The sequence below is a fragment of the Rhinatrema bivittatum genome, chromosome 2 (assembly GCF_901001135.1).
Source record: "Rhinatrema bivittatum chromosome 2, aRhiBiv1.1, whole genome shotgun sequence".
NCBI lineage: Eukaryota > Metazoa > Chordata > Amphibia > Gymnophiona > Rhinatrematidae > Rhinatrema > Rhinatrema bivittatum.
Window position 1 is genome coordinate 400,271,808 of NC_042616.1, and position 15,334 is coordinate 400,287,141.

Sequence of the window (15,334 nt, forward strand, 5' to 3'; positions counted from 1 at the left end):
CCAAGAATCTCTGTGCTGATGCACTATCAAGATCCTTCGAACCAGAGGATGTTCCTGATGTTCCCAGACACATCATAGATCCTGCCTGCGTATCCCTTGCCATGACCAATACAGTTCCAGTTGGGAAAACCATCATTCCACATAGATTACATGAACGAGTTCTGAAATGGGCCCATGATTCCAAGTTGGCAGGACACCCGGGTCGTACCAGGACCCTAGAGATGTTGCGGAGATATTACTGGTGGCCCAACATGGTGCAAGACTCCTGTAACTATGTAGATTCATGTCCCGTCTGCGCCCAACAGAAGCCACCTACCAGACAGCCTTGGGGCCTACTCCAACCATTTCCAGCACCTACAGAGCCATTGTTTAGCATCTCAACGGACTTCATCACAGACCTGCCTCCGTCCCAGAACAATACCGTAATCCGGTTCATCATCGACCGTTTTTCGAAAATGGGTCACTTCATTCCCCTGCCAGGCCTCCCATTGGCCCCAGAATTAGCCAAGTTTTTCCTGAAACACATTTTCCATCTCCATAGACTCCCAAAGGAAATCATATCCAACCGAGGACCACAGTTTGCCTCCAGGTACTGGCACTCTCTATTCAAAATGTTTAACATTGCCTTGAATTTCACGTTGGCCTATCACCCACAGGCCAATGGTCAAACTGAATGGACCAACCGGACCTTGAAAACATTTCTTCGTTCCTACGTGAATGACCAGCAGGACAACTGGTATGATCTGTTACCCTTGGCTGAGCTGTCGCATAATATCCACATCGCTGCTGCCACCGATGTATCTCCGTTGCTGTGGTATTCGGACGACAACCTCGGCTGCCACTTCCATTTCCTTTGACTGTTCCTTCTCCAGCTGAGCAATTCATGGCCCACACCATTCGCCAGGTGTGAAATCAAGTCAAAGGACGCCTTACCCAGGCCGCTGAATGCTCCAAATGCACTTCTGGTACCCAGAGACGTCCCACTCCACTCTTCCGTGCTGATCAGAAGGTGTGGTTAAGCATCCGACACATAAGGTTGAGACTCCCTTCTCATTGCCTGGCTCCCAAGTACATCGGCCCATTTCCAGTGCTTCGAAGAGTGGGAGCAGTGTCTTATCAACTTCAGCTACCTCGAGCCATGGGCATCCACAACACATTCCATGTCTCTCTGTTGAAGCCTTTGGTCCTCTCCTGACCCTCTCTTAGAGATCCTTCACCTCCGCGGATCTCTACCGAACCAGACTCGTCACTCCAGGTAAGAGAGGTCCTCGACGTCCATTGGCGTCGAGGCAGATGGGAATACCTCTTAGCCTGAGAGGGTTATGGAGCCAAGGAGAACTCATGGGAACCATCCCACAACATTCTTGATAAAGAGCTCCTCAGGACTTTCCATAGGACCTATCCTGAAAAGCTACTGCCGCATAGAGGGAGGCCTAGAGGGGGGGGGGGGGGAATGTTGCGCGCCTCGTCTGCACCCGGCCCGCACACGAGCCTGCTCACCTCGCTAGCTCCTCTGCAAGTCACTATAGACACTTTGCACACAGGTCCTTACAAGCTAGCCTTCCTCTTAGTGTTTGAGTGCAACCCAACAGACATGCACCCGACTACACATAGCGATGCAATTTAACAATTATACTGTGAAAAAGGTGAGGCCCTTGTACATCGTGATTTCATGAATGTTGCATTAGCTTCTTGGTGAGCCTACAGCAGGATGCACATCATACTCAGTGAAAGCAAGATTAGGGATCAGATAGTGTCCTCCCTTCACTTGTCATTTACAATGAGTTATGACATGTCACAGTCACAGTTTATTTTCTAATCACTCTTACAGCGTCCACATCAATGAAGAACAAAGGATTATGTCATACAGGCAACAGTAAGGTGTGTTTGAACCTCCTGCCTTCAACTTTCCTCTCACACGTAGCCTTATCAGATAGGAAGATGTCACAGACGTGCAAGCCCATTGTGCCTTATGCGTCAAAGCCATTAATGAGGTGCAGGTGTATGCACATATGTATGAACAGTTAACATATTCTGAGAATTGCCCTTTTACCTATACCTACAAGCTCTTACAATGCAGTAGCTAAATCTGAGCACAGGAAAGCACATAGACTGAGCAGTCCTGACCCAAATTGTTTGCAGAGAGTTAAGTTGGCAAAAACACTGCACATATTTCCATGCTTTCATGGTTGCATGCCCTTGCTGATGCACATGTGTGTCACCACCCCTGGCGAATCAGGAAGAGCTGCTATCTTCTAGGCTGAGCATCATGTGCTGTAAGTAACTTTGACTGCTTGTTCTGAGCATGCCAGGTCTGCTGCTCCACTGGCAATGAAGTGGTCTGTGTATAGCATTATGGGTAGAGAAAATCTTGTCAGCTGAAGAGATAATGAGCCTACTAGCTGCCCACATAGTAAAGGGCACATAGTGCTGAATGTATAGCCCTACTACTTCCAGAGCTGTCATGTCATTGCCATACTGTCTGATGGCCTTTCTATGTTGCGGTCTGGTCAGACATGCATTTACTGCCACCTAGGCCCTTCAGAGGCCCAGCCTCAACTTCACACTAAGTAGGTGTAATGTATGCCTCAGACATCATTTGTTTAGGTGCCCAGCTAGTTATGTTTGCCCTGGAAGGACTCTGACTAATTCATTAGAACTTAGGGCGCTATGTAAAGCCTTTTAGTCACACACACAGAATGGGAGAAAAGCCTTATTCATCCAGGCCCTTAGTGAGAAGCAGACACAAAGCTCAATGTAGTTTGATGACAAACATTTGATGAACCAACTCAGTACACATGTGTAGGTGCTACAAATGCAGCCAGTTGTACATACTCCAAAAACAAGGGTGTGTGTCACTCGGTGAATGACCTGCTGTGTTTGACTTGGTCAATCGCTCTGTGTGCAGATGCTGCAGAACTCTGAAGTCCCTCCCTTGCCACTGCCATCCAGACCCTTGAGCAGGCGTGTGTGCACATTCATAAAGCACACACTGCTGTTTGACAGCATTGATAAAGTGATTGCCCTGTTGAAAGCAGGCGCCTCTGAAAGGCCAGCATATGGGCAATGGTTGCAATGGCCTGACTCCTTGTACTGTAACGTTTCCCCAAGTACACTCAAAGTTAATATGTAGTGTTCAAAGAGGAGCCAAGGTGTGCTGGTTGGCATTATGCCACGTCAAAAATGCTGTATAACTTGATTGTAATAGTTGACATTTGACTGTTGTGAGCACCGTGCCCCCACCACCCAATGATGCTTTACTACGTACTAGTTGGAGTTGGCAGAATAGTTAAGTTAGCAGGTAGTGTGCAGCCTACCAAGAACTTAGGTTGACACAGAGCCTTGCAACTTAATGGAGGGAGGTTGTGCTGGTTCTTAAAAGAGCTGTCAACGTGGGGATGCAATGTGGATGGAAAGTGGATTGGCAAGGACCAGGTAATGCTATAGCAGTTGGGCTGATTCTGATGAATGATCAGCATCAAACAGCTTTGCACACAGCATGTACTGATATAACAGGTGCAGGGGTATGCGTGCTTGTGGTTGAGATGGGGGTAGGTTAGCTTGCCTGGTAGCTAAGGTCTAACAGAACTCCCATTATACAGTCCATTTTTGCTGTCACTGGCCTGCTTTGCCTCCTCTCCGTGGATCATATCATGCACACTTCACATAGAGGTAAGCACCCCAGCTTGCATCTTTTGACACTCACTCTAGGCCAATACAGTAAAAAATGCGGGAGATCGGGTGCTCCGTGTTGAGCGCCCGCTCTCCTGATGCCCACCCAGGCACCTCTCCTGGGCACGTGATTCTGTATTTAAATGAGGCGGTGCGCTAATAAGGAGGTGCTAGGGACAATAGTGCATCCCTAGCGCCACCTTATTAGTGGTAGAAGTGGCTGTCAGTGGGTCTGACAACCAATGCTCAATTTTACCGGTGCCGGTTTTCAAATCGGCTGACAGCCATAGGTTAGGTGCCAAGCCCACCATATCCTTAATTGCCACAAATCTTGAGTTAAAAGACTCGCGAATAGTCAATTGGGACATGCTGGAAAGGAGCACATACCCAGATGGGAAGGATTTGACTGTTTCCTTCCATTTTTTCGGCCACTTGGAATTGAAATAAGGAGAAAAACTCACAAAGTCATACAGCTTTCACCAAACAAATTCTCACTTAGGGGTGCATCCCCTTAGTGTGCAGCTTCTACTGTGTGTCGGTGGCTGTGTGCCACATGCCCAGCTCTAAAATAGGCACTGACTGGACTCTTCTGATGACATCACCACAGTGCCAAGAGATGCAAGGGGGAGAGGTGAGGAGTACAGGTGGTAAACAGGAAACAACAGCAGCTCTCCTCGGGTAGTTCATCCCCCCTGTTTATATATGTTTTTGAGTTATTCACTGCTAGGATGCTCTGATAACTGGCGGTATATCAAATAAATAAATAAATAATAGTATGAATGGGAGTGTGCTAGTTGGGTGAGATGGTGCAGACAGAGAAAAGAATGGAGAGATGTGTGAATGGAAGGACTAAGAGGCAGTGGAGGGATGAGAGATTAAAATAGGGGAACTGGGAAGCAGATGAAATAGAGGAAATGGAGGCTGGACAAGGGCTGAAAGCTAGAGAGAGAACGAATGACAGGAAAAGAGTTGAGGCTAGTGAAGAGACAAGAGGCAGAGGAAAGCAGATGAAGGCTGGCGAGGGAATGAGTACAGATGGTGGAAATAAGGGATTAGAGAATGAGGTGATAGGTAAAGGAAGAAGAGGAAATGGGGAAAAATGAGATGGGGAAAGGCAAAGCTGGCAAGTGAGTGAGAGTGGGTAGTTAGGTGAGGTGAAAAGAGGGATACAGGAGTAGAGGAGGAAGAAGGAGGAATAAAATCTAGCTGTAAGTGGACAATGAGTCAAAGAAGAGAAAAAATGGAAAAAGAGATGAAAGGGAAAGATCAATGTCAGAGAAATGGAAGAAAGGGAAGAAGAGAGAAGGAGAGAAGAAATGGAAAATGGAAAGTAGACCCTGGAAAAGGACTTAGGAGAAGACTAATAAGAGGAAACCAGAAGACTGGAATCAAAACAATTAGAAAATTAAATTTCCAGACAATAAACACCAAAAAGCGCTGAGGTAGATCTTTAAAAAGTACGTGCGCGTGTACGTTTGTTCGCGAAATCGGAGTGGCCTCGGAGGGAACTTTCCTTCCGTGTCCCCACACATTCCCCTCCCTTCCCCTATCTAACCCACCCCCCGGCCCTACCTAAATCCCCCCCCTACCTTTGTTGGGCAAGTTACGCCTGCTTGAAGCAGGCGTAACTTGCGCGCGCCGCCTGCATCCCCCAGCACAGGTCGCAGTGCCGGGGGACTCGGGACCGCCCTCCCAGCTCGCCCCCAAACCTTCACCATACCCCCAGACCCACCCCGGACCGCCCCCTGACCCCCGAACATGCCCCCCCGGCACCTTTTACGAAGCCCCGGGACTTTTGCGCGCCCTGGGGTTTTGTGCGCACCGGCGGCCTATGCAAAATAGGCGCGCAGGGCTTTTAAAATCTAGCCCTTTGTATTTCTTCTAGTTTTAGTGATTATAATATGTCAGCTTAGGGAATATACATTTCTTATATCTTTGAAATTTCGCTTAAAATAGGAAGAAATGCTTTGCTGTTTTTCCTTCTCCAATGATGCACTTCATGCACAGTCTGGTTTCTCAGAATTTCCATTTCAATTTTTGCTTGCATATTTCTAATTTGTGGTCCCTTGTTTGTTTTTTTTCTTTTAATTACAAAGCAAATCTCTTTGTTCAAAAATATTTGGAAATTTCTTTAACAATATCTCTCTTATAAGAAAACAGTCATATATTATTTCAGATCTCAAGTCATACTGGATGAGGAGTGCACCATTTAAAGGAGCAAACAATGAAAAAATTATTTAAAGAAACAATTTAACATGTTAACTACTACCCATTACTTTGCCTAGATATAGGGCTCTCTTGCAGAGAAGGGATGTGCGCCAGCCATTTACGAGCTTCAAGTAACATTTTAAGCTGTTCTGGTACAAATAAAATGTATGTCTCGTTATCTAACTTGATAGTGCACTTACAGGGATATCTCAACTGAAAGGCGGCGCCCACTGCATGGGTCTCCTGGCTTAATGACAGGAACTACTTTCTTCTCTCTTGGGTAACATTTGCCAAATCAGTAATATTTGGACAACTTTACCCAGGAAATTAACCCCTATATGCTGGAAGTAATTTCTTTTTACAAGACCTAGGTCTTGTTCAAATATAAATGATACCAATAATGTTGCTCTTTCATATATCTCTACTGTTGAGGTTTCTAAAAAGTCTGTTAGATTTCCAAAATCAATTTGGGGCTGTGCCGCATTCTGTCTTGTATGAGCAAATGGTAAGAAGTATACTTTATTAAAAGAAGGTGTATTTTCAGGGGAAATATGAAGAATCTCAATCAAATACTTGTGGAGTGTAACACTCGGCAGTTCACCTACAACTTTAGGGAAATTTAGAAACCTTAAATTCAGGTGTCTTAAACGGTTGTCAATTAGCTTAACTTTCCTGTTCAATACAGTATGTTCTTGGATTAAAGTTGTCTGAAGATCCTGAGCTTTTTTCCCTTGCACTTCCAAATTCTGAATTCTATTAGCATGGTCTGTGAGCTGCGAATTAAAATCCTGAGTTATTGTCTCCATCTTCAAAGATATTGTGGAAATCTGCTGTGAACATCCATGTAAAGCTGAACCCAGATTAGCAACCAGTTCCCACAGTGAGTCCACTGTCACTACTGATGGTTTAGGGATTGTGATATTCATGACTCCCTGTTCCAATGGAGCCTCAGCTTGTTAAACATTCGAGGAACTTAAAGTTAGAGTTCTAACAGGCTCACCTCCACCAATCACTTCCATCTGGGGTTCCAGGTCTAGGGACATTTCCATCACATTCCCTTCTTTCAGAGCCGCTGTAATATTCCTGGTCCCTGTGGCGATTCCCTTGCTTGCCTTTCCAGAACTCACCTGTTCTGTATTTGCATTCACCGGACTCGAGGACAACTGGGCAAATGGCGTTGAAAAGGTGTTATAGGACACAGAGGGCTGAGAGTGGTCTCCCCTGGGAAGGCCGATGCTCCTCTACCGGTCTCCTTGGCGCGAGACGCCACTGCTGTCTTCGGGTACTAGGTAGTAAGTTTGGGGATAGTTCGCTGCCCCGGTGAGAGGTAAGGCACCGAGGGAAATACCTGCACTCTCCCTTTCCATTTTGGAGGCATCTAATTTCAGTATAGTCGAGGAAATTGCTGTGAGGAAATGAGCAGCGTCCCGAACACTACACACATGCCACCGCCATCTTGGATCCTCCCCCCAGTGTTCTCACCCCTTGTTCTTTATTTGGTGAGTCTGTCTGTATTCTGTGTGATCAAGGTGAGGGATTCTGTTAGCATAGAAACTCTGGGGAAGGTTCTCTAGTAGTCTGGTTGTTAAGTTTTCCCATAGGAGGGCCTGTATTAATATTTCTAGTGTTTCCTTATCATAGGTATCCTATCATAGGTATCTTATCATCCCACCCCTATCATCTGCGAAACTATCAACCACTAGAGATAGAGCCTTCTCGATAGCAGGACCGGTAATATGGAACTCTATCCCAGGATACCTAAGCTCCATCAGAGATCCCAAAACATTCAAAAAAGAACTAAAAACATGGTTGTTTAGACAATCATTCACAGACTGATATGACAAATCCTGAGTTATCCCACTTCTTTATTTCTGTAACAAAACTTTCCTTCTTACTTAAGTTATATGTTGCCTACTGATAACTTGTTCTAATCTGCTTTTCGCCGATTTTTTATATTTATTATCTATAATTATCCTTAACTTAAAACTCGTACTAGTTCTCTGTACGAAGCTGTATAAATCGTTCTCTGTATGAAGTTGTATAACTCGTTCTCTGTATGATGTTGTTGTTGTTTCGCTGTAAACCGGGGTGAAGGCACTAAGCTATATTTCGGTATATAAAAGAATATAAATAAATAAACATATAAATAAATAAATAAATAGGTAAGGTTGCTGCTGTTTGAGTCCTGGGAGTTAGTGCTGTTGTAGAGTGGCAGTTTTGCTATGTAAGTTTTGAGAGTTTGTTTTTCAAAGTTTTGTGTTACTTCACAAAAATGTCTGGCAGTGCAGGGAGTTGCTATTACTGAGGTGACACCAGAATTTAAATATATTAAGCCCATTAGTCAGAAAACAATTAGCCAGATAAGTCTGATTTATCTGATTAAGTGGCACTGCTGAATATCCTTTATCTGAAAAACTGGAACAATTGTGACTTAATACAAATACAATTCAAAAAAAAAAAAAGATTCATTTATTCTCCAATGCTTATTTAAGCCCCTGAAGAAGGAGGACAAAAAAACTTCGAAACACCAGCGGTGTCGGGCAAGACAGCAGAAGCGAGCTCAGTATGCTCCATAGATTCGGGCAAACTAGACAAACCAGCAGAACGAGCTAAAGACGCTCAATGGACTTAAGCAATTTCGCTATATCAATGAGATAAGTACAACTACTCAATTTGATGGAAAATATCGATAAAATTGGAGATTTTTGAGAAAAAAACTTCATATAATTAAAAAAAAAATATTGTGTGAAATCTTTTGGAAGTTCTGCTTTAAACAAACAGCAGCACATAAGCGGCAGTGTCAACCACCACGGTTCATTAATAGGTTACCCTATGATTGAATTACGAATGGGCAACCAGAGATTTCTAGGCATAAAATTTATAAACGCTAAATCAGCGGAAGTGTACACTGCTGAATATCCAGCTATGGACAGCGGGTACAGCTTGGCCAGATATGTGAATTATCCAGCTAAGCTTTTAGCCAGATATCTCAGGGGCGGGGGAATGAACATGTCAGGGAAGAGTCAATTTAACCATATAAGTTATGCATCTAACTCCGATATTCAGAGCTAGCCAGATAACTTATCCGGTTAAATCTGATCAGGCCATAGGACTGGCCTAAAGTTAGCCGGGTAAACTTATCTGGCTAACTTTAAGATAGCCGGGTATATACAGCCATCCTAGGTGTTACCGTGCCTGACCACGCTCACCTTCTCCAGCCAGTTCCCACTTCTGCTTCAGCCAGCGGAGAGGCCAGCAGCGTGTGACTCCTTCCCGCACCCTGCCCCGTAGGCAGGAGGCCTGCTCTTGCGGTAGGAATGCCGCCGCCGGCTAGGCTACGCCCCCTGGCTCTCCTTAGCCACGCACACCGCCAACGACATATTTAAAGGGCCCAGGGCGGGAACACTGGCCCAGCCCTTATCTCTGACATCACTGAGGTGGGGTATTTAAACTTCTTCCTGTCTTCTCTCCAACAAGTTACCAAGGATTTCCTTCTTGCTGGATTGCACTCTGTGGTGGAGACACTTCTCTGTTTTCTTCGTTGAGACTTCCTTCCTGTACTCCAGGACCTGGATGCCTTAAGTACCCGCTCCTCGGGAGCCTTTTCACGTCCTGCCTATCCGCTCCTCAGAGGGCCTTACTGCCTGGTCAATTCCTCTATTCGCTTGGGACTCCATCTTGACCAGCCTAGTGAGTATGTTTATCCTCTGCTGCCATCTCTTCATCACTGGGTACCCCCACTACTCTGGACAGTGTTTCTCTTCCCACTCGGTGGGCTCTACTATTCCAGTATAATAAAGTCTCTTTATCTACTGTGTCCTTCCCTGCTGAGACCATGCCTATCATAGTGAGTCCCCACAGGACTTCCCCCTGAGGGAGGAAACAATTCTCACTGCGATCCAGGGTTCACAACCAAAACACAACACTAGGTAGAGGAGTAGCCAGAGGCCCATACTTAATCGAACACACAACCTCTCATTCCACACCCCCACCCCCATCACCACCCCCACTACCACCAGCCCATGACTTACATCTAAGATCTGCAATAATCTAAACAATTTCTAAAACTAGAGAGACTGTTGCCTGAACCTCCTCTGAACCCCCTTCCACAGCCTTGCTGAGCAGTAACCAGCCACAACCAATCTGCCGGTGCTGACATGGTTGCTTTCCAGGGCATTGTGGCCCACTGGTATCAACCTGGCAACTCCATGGCCTGTGGTATGATTTCATGGTACTGTTTTTATCCACCCTTCTTTGTAATGTAACAAAAGTAAAAATATCCTTTGATATGCTTCTATTACTGCTAGTTGGAAAATTAGGAGATTCAAACATACAGAGGGACAATTCTCAAATAGCCCGTGTACTTGTAAAGCATGTAGAAGCTTTTACCACATGGACTTTATGCTAATTTTACAAGAGAAGCTACCCAGAAGTCTGTATTTACTAGTAGGTTTCTAGCCACGGAGGCAGTCCAAACTGCTTTTTAGAAGGTAAGCACTGAGATCTCTGGAAGGACAAGCAGGATTGATCTTTGAAAACCTCACCTAGGAATTGAAAGTTTAGCCTGTTTCCAAATAGGGTGAGGTCACGCGATAAAGTGAAACATGAATAAATAAAAAGCTTCAACAGTATCAAAATTGCTCACATGGGATGTAAGGGGAACTGTGTGACTGCAGTACCACTTCCGTTTTATGCTAGCCTCAAGAAGGAGTAATTATCCCAGTGAATGACAGGTAAAGATAGATATTTGTAAGCATATTTATTGGTAGGCTGTAAGAGGTAAACGTGGAGCATTTATGGTAACTTCTCCTCCTCTGCGCTCCAAATACATTTTTATGGACAGCAATAAATACATTTTCTGTGCTGAATATCTGATGAAGGTGTCATTTTATGGCAGTTAGTATTCAACAAAACCCAAATATTTTCTGCCACTTAGCCTCAAGAGGCCAAAATGAATTTGGCTGAACTGAGCCCTTACTGCCAAACAAGGTTTAAATTCTCCTAGATTTTTTCCCCATAAGGCTCCCACCTCCCTGATGAAATCATACTTCTGGGATGTGGAGTATCTCCACCAAACTTTCCATTTCTGGGGCATGGGCAGGGAGGAAGGGGACGGTTCTGCACAATCTTGCAATCCTGTCACTACTGTAGTGGGCAGCAAAGTTCGAGGCACTACTGAGCTTCTCTTCTTGCACCCCGCCACTGGTTCAGGCTTATCACTGCTCACCTCTCCTTCTGCCCAAACCATGATAATTTCAGAATTCACAGGACAGCTGTGCTGATCTCACGCACTGCAAAATTAGCGCAACTGGCGCACAAAGTTTGAAAATGCTTGATCATGATGCCAGCATTGTTTACAAGTATTTACAGAAGTTGAACTCTGGACAGCTTTGACTGCATGTAAGTTATAACACCAGCCAGACTCCACCATTCACTCGCTTCATCCAGTACTAAACAAACACAGAATCCCAGACTGCCGAAGTATAATTAAAGGCCATGGTTTTATTAACATTGAACAAAATGGAATATATACATGTCTAATATTTGTCTATGCATCGCTTGTTTCATGTTCTTTTCTTTGTCAAGATAACATCATTACTTTACTTGAGGACATGAAGGCTAGTGGGGGTGAGAGAGGTTACAAACATTATCCAATATGAACTGACTGCAAAACTCTGGCCTGACCATGATTTGCCTTAGACCTTTTCCATCCCAGCAACTGAGACTCAGTCACCTCTGCCACATAGCTGAAGTCCAATAGTATCTGATCCACTTATTGTGAATACCACACAGCTCTCAACTTTAGAGGGGGCTATCTCTAACATTACACTTTCCCGAGGAAAATGTATTCCAAAGGCAAGGTCAGTGACTCTTCATTCTTCTTGTCCTGCCTACTACTACCCGCAGCCCTTACCCTTATAATGAACCCCCAGTTCAATTGTGCCTTGCAGTGTTGAATTAAATACATTTGTTATCAGCTCAGACAGCTGTGAAAAAGGATACCTAGTTCTGAGCAGATCAACCTTACTCTTATGGGAAAAACTGCTAGATTTTTTTGACTTGGCTTTTGAAATGTGCACTGTTGTACCACATGATTATTTATAGTTTTCCTCATGTTGGGCTGGAGGCACAGAGTAATTAGTGCTTAAAGGCTCATGCTGGGGATTTTACAGTATAGACACCCATGCATACACAGAAACAGGAAATATTTCCATATTTTTTATCATCCTCTCCTCCAAAGGTTTTTCTATTGCTGAACCAAACAGCCAACATATTGCATAATAAAATTTGCATTTATTTACTTACTTTGCAGTGTCTAACCCTTTAATACCTCTTTTGCATAATCTTTGAAATATGTATATATTCTTTATAGCTAAAACTGATCACCACAAGTCTTAAGTAACTGTACCTGAATGGAAACAATTCTGAATGTTATTGCTGGAGAGTTGGGAGGCTCTTCATCTTTTAAAATTCTAGAAATGTCACTGGTAATCTTACTCATCTTTTCGGTTCTCTTGTTTCAACTGTGTAAACATCTCGACCATTATTCAGAAAAATATGCTAAAAAGTTAAGTGCATCAAAGTTCTTTTTGCAAATCAAACTGTATTTTATTATTCAAATTATCAATTTCTTAATATTAAACACAGGGGGACTGGTCACTACTTTGGGACAGGAATCCAGCCTTCTAACTGGCTAGGAAATGCCCATTACTTAGCAACTTGCAATTATACAATTTCTAAAAATGGCTTTAAAAATTTTTAATTTTTTTTAAATGACTTCCAACTGAGCAATTATCTATTCTTTAATACCCAGCTGGATTTATTGCTCCTTCTCTTCCACACATCTACCAGACTATAGCCTGACTACAAATGACTTTTCTTCTAAGTTATTGATACTTAAACATTCCCTGTTCATTCCATTATTCATTTTGAGGTAATAATGCATGATTGTTTAAAAATCATCTTTATTAATAAATAGAATTGTGACTAGAACTTTTAAGAAAGTGTTTTTTTTTTAAAGCTGTATAATACTGTGAAGGTGTTTTAAATATTTGTTTTTATAGTCTTTAAAGTAAAATAATTTGAGCCAACAATATAGAAAGTGTGTGTGTGTGTGTGTGTAAATATCTATATGCAGAGAAATTCAAATAAAAGAGTTGACTCAACATTATTTGACATCACACAAAAGTGCAACACCACGCAGAATCCAGTGCTCTGGCGGCTGGATGGTTTTAAGGTCAACAGCTGCAATGTAATTCAGGTCTGTGCGGACTGGCTTCTTATAGATTGGACAAGAGTACAGCCGAAGATCTTTAGAACCTAGAAAGACAAACATACAACAATTACAACTGAGCAAGACTGAGTGAAGACTACCCATACTCCATCTCCCATACACCCTTTCTAGTTTCGCTATGTCTTTCTTGAGATGGGATGGCCAGAAATGCACACACTACTCAAGGTGCAGTAGCACAATGAATCGATACAGAGGCAATATGATATTTTCCATTTTATTCTCAATTCCTTTTCAGATCATTCCTAACATTCTATTTGCTTTTCTGACTGCAATTGCGCACTGAGTAGAGGATTTCAATGTATTGTCCACAAGGATTCCAAGGTCCTTTTCCTAGGTAGTGACTCCTAATACAGAACCCAGCATTCTGTACCTGGTTGGGATTGTTTTTCCTTATGTGCATCACTTTGCACTTTTCCATATTAAATGTCATCTGCCAGTCAGTTGCCCAGTCTCCTAGTCTGACAAGGTTGTTCTGCAGTTCTCCCAATCTGCGACTTTTTTTTTAACAAGTTTGTATAATTTTTTGCCATTTGCAAATTTGATCACCTCATTCATTGTTTCCTTTTCCAGATCATTTATGAATATGTTAAACAACACAGGTACCAGAACCAATTCCTGTGGTACTCCATTAACGACCTTTCTCCATTTAAAAAAAAAAAAAAGGAAAATTGGTTCTTACCTGCTAATTTTTGTTCCTGTAGTACCACGGAGCAGTCCAGATAGCTGGGTTTTGCCTCCCCTCCAGCAGATGGAGACAGAGACGTTTTTGACTGACACTGCCAGTTAAGTTGAGGTACCACCTGCATTCTGCCAGTACTGAACTGTACCCAAGCCAGTTTAACATAAAAAAAGAACCACACTATGTACAATTGTTCCCCAAACGAGCAGAGGGAAGAAGAAACCTTGTATATTGAAGAACTCCTGCCAGCACCACACACCTGCGCAGGACCAGAACCTGAAACCAAACACTGATTGAACTGGACTCTCAACTGGACTGATCGAGCTGGACTGGACTGATCCATGGTACTACAGGAACGAAAATTAGCAGGTAAGAACCAATTTTCCTTTCCCTGTACATACCCAGATCAGTGCAGACAGCTGGGATGTACCAAAGCTTTTTCACACTGGGTAGGACCCTGAGAGTCCTGCTTGAAGCACACTGTCACCAAAATCTGAGGCCTGGACATCCAGACGGTAATGTCTGGCAAAGGTGTGCAAAGATTTCCAAGTGGCCACCCTACAGATTTCCTGTAGCGAAACTTGCTGACACCCAAGAGGCCGCTTGTAACTGGGTAGAATGAGCGCGAAGCCCATTAGGCACCGGTCGCCCTTTGGCGATGTACGCCGAGCTGATAGCCTCCTTCAACCACCGAGCAATAGTGGCTCTAGAAGCCTTCTGCCCCCTCCTGGAGCCACTCCACAGTACAAACAGGTGATCCGACAGGTGAAAACTGTTAGTAACCTTCAAATAATGCAACAGAGCCCGCTCATGTCCAACCGACTTAAATCTCTGGATTGAGGGGTGGAAGAGCCCGACACCGGGAAGGAAGGGAGCTCCACAGACTGATTCAAATGAAAAGATGACACAACCTTAGGTAAAAAGGAGGGAACCGTCCTCAAAGCCACCCCAGAATCAGAAATCCTCAAGAAGGGATCTCTGCAGGATAAGGCCTGAAGTTCCGACACCTGACGAGCTGATAATATAGAAACCAGGAAAATCACTTTCAAAGTAAGATCCTTTAGCGTTGCACATTTCAAAGGCTCAAACGGCAGCATACTGTTGTGTTCCGCGCTCGCGGCCGTCCGCGGGAGTGGCCCCCTACCTCGTCTCCCGACCGGACTCACGGCAGAGTCGGGGCCGACTGCCCTGCGCCGGGCTCGGCACCCCTGTGCGGTGGCGCGGGCCTTCGGGCTGGCCGCCGGGATCAGAGCCGTCCCTTCTCCTCCCTCGTGGCTGCTGCTGCTCTCCTCCCTGACCCGGATCCAAGATGGCCACCGCCATCCTTAGGCATGAGGCCGCGCCGCTTCGCTAGATTTAAAGGGACCTCGTCCCTTTAATTGGCTCCAGCTGATTCCTATCCACAGGGCCAGAGAAAGTATAAAAGGAGATTTCCTCTGACCATTCCCTGACTTGGCAACGTCTCTTGTGAGAGTTGTTTG

General features: G+C 44.3%; 1 protein-coding gene across 1 annotated transcript in view; it reads right to left on the minus strand.

Moving 5' to 3' along the window:
• Positions 1-11,362: 11,362 nt before the first annotated feature.
• DNAH5 (dynein axonemal heavy chain 5) overlaps positions 11,363-15,334 on the minus strand; it is a 640,276-nt gene continuing 636,304 nt past the window's right edge. The window contains 1 exon segment of the mRNA XM_029590044.1: positions 11,363-13,200. Within this exon segment, the coding sequence (XP_029445904.1) occupies positions 13,049-13,200 (152 nt within the window). The 3' untranslated portion in view covers positions 11,363-13,048.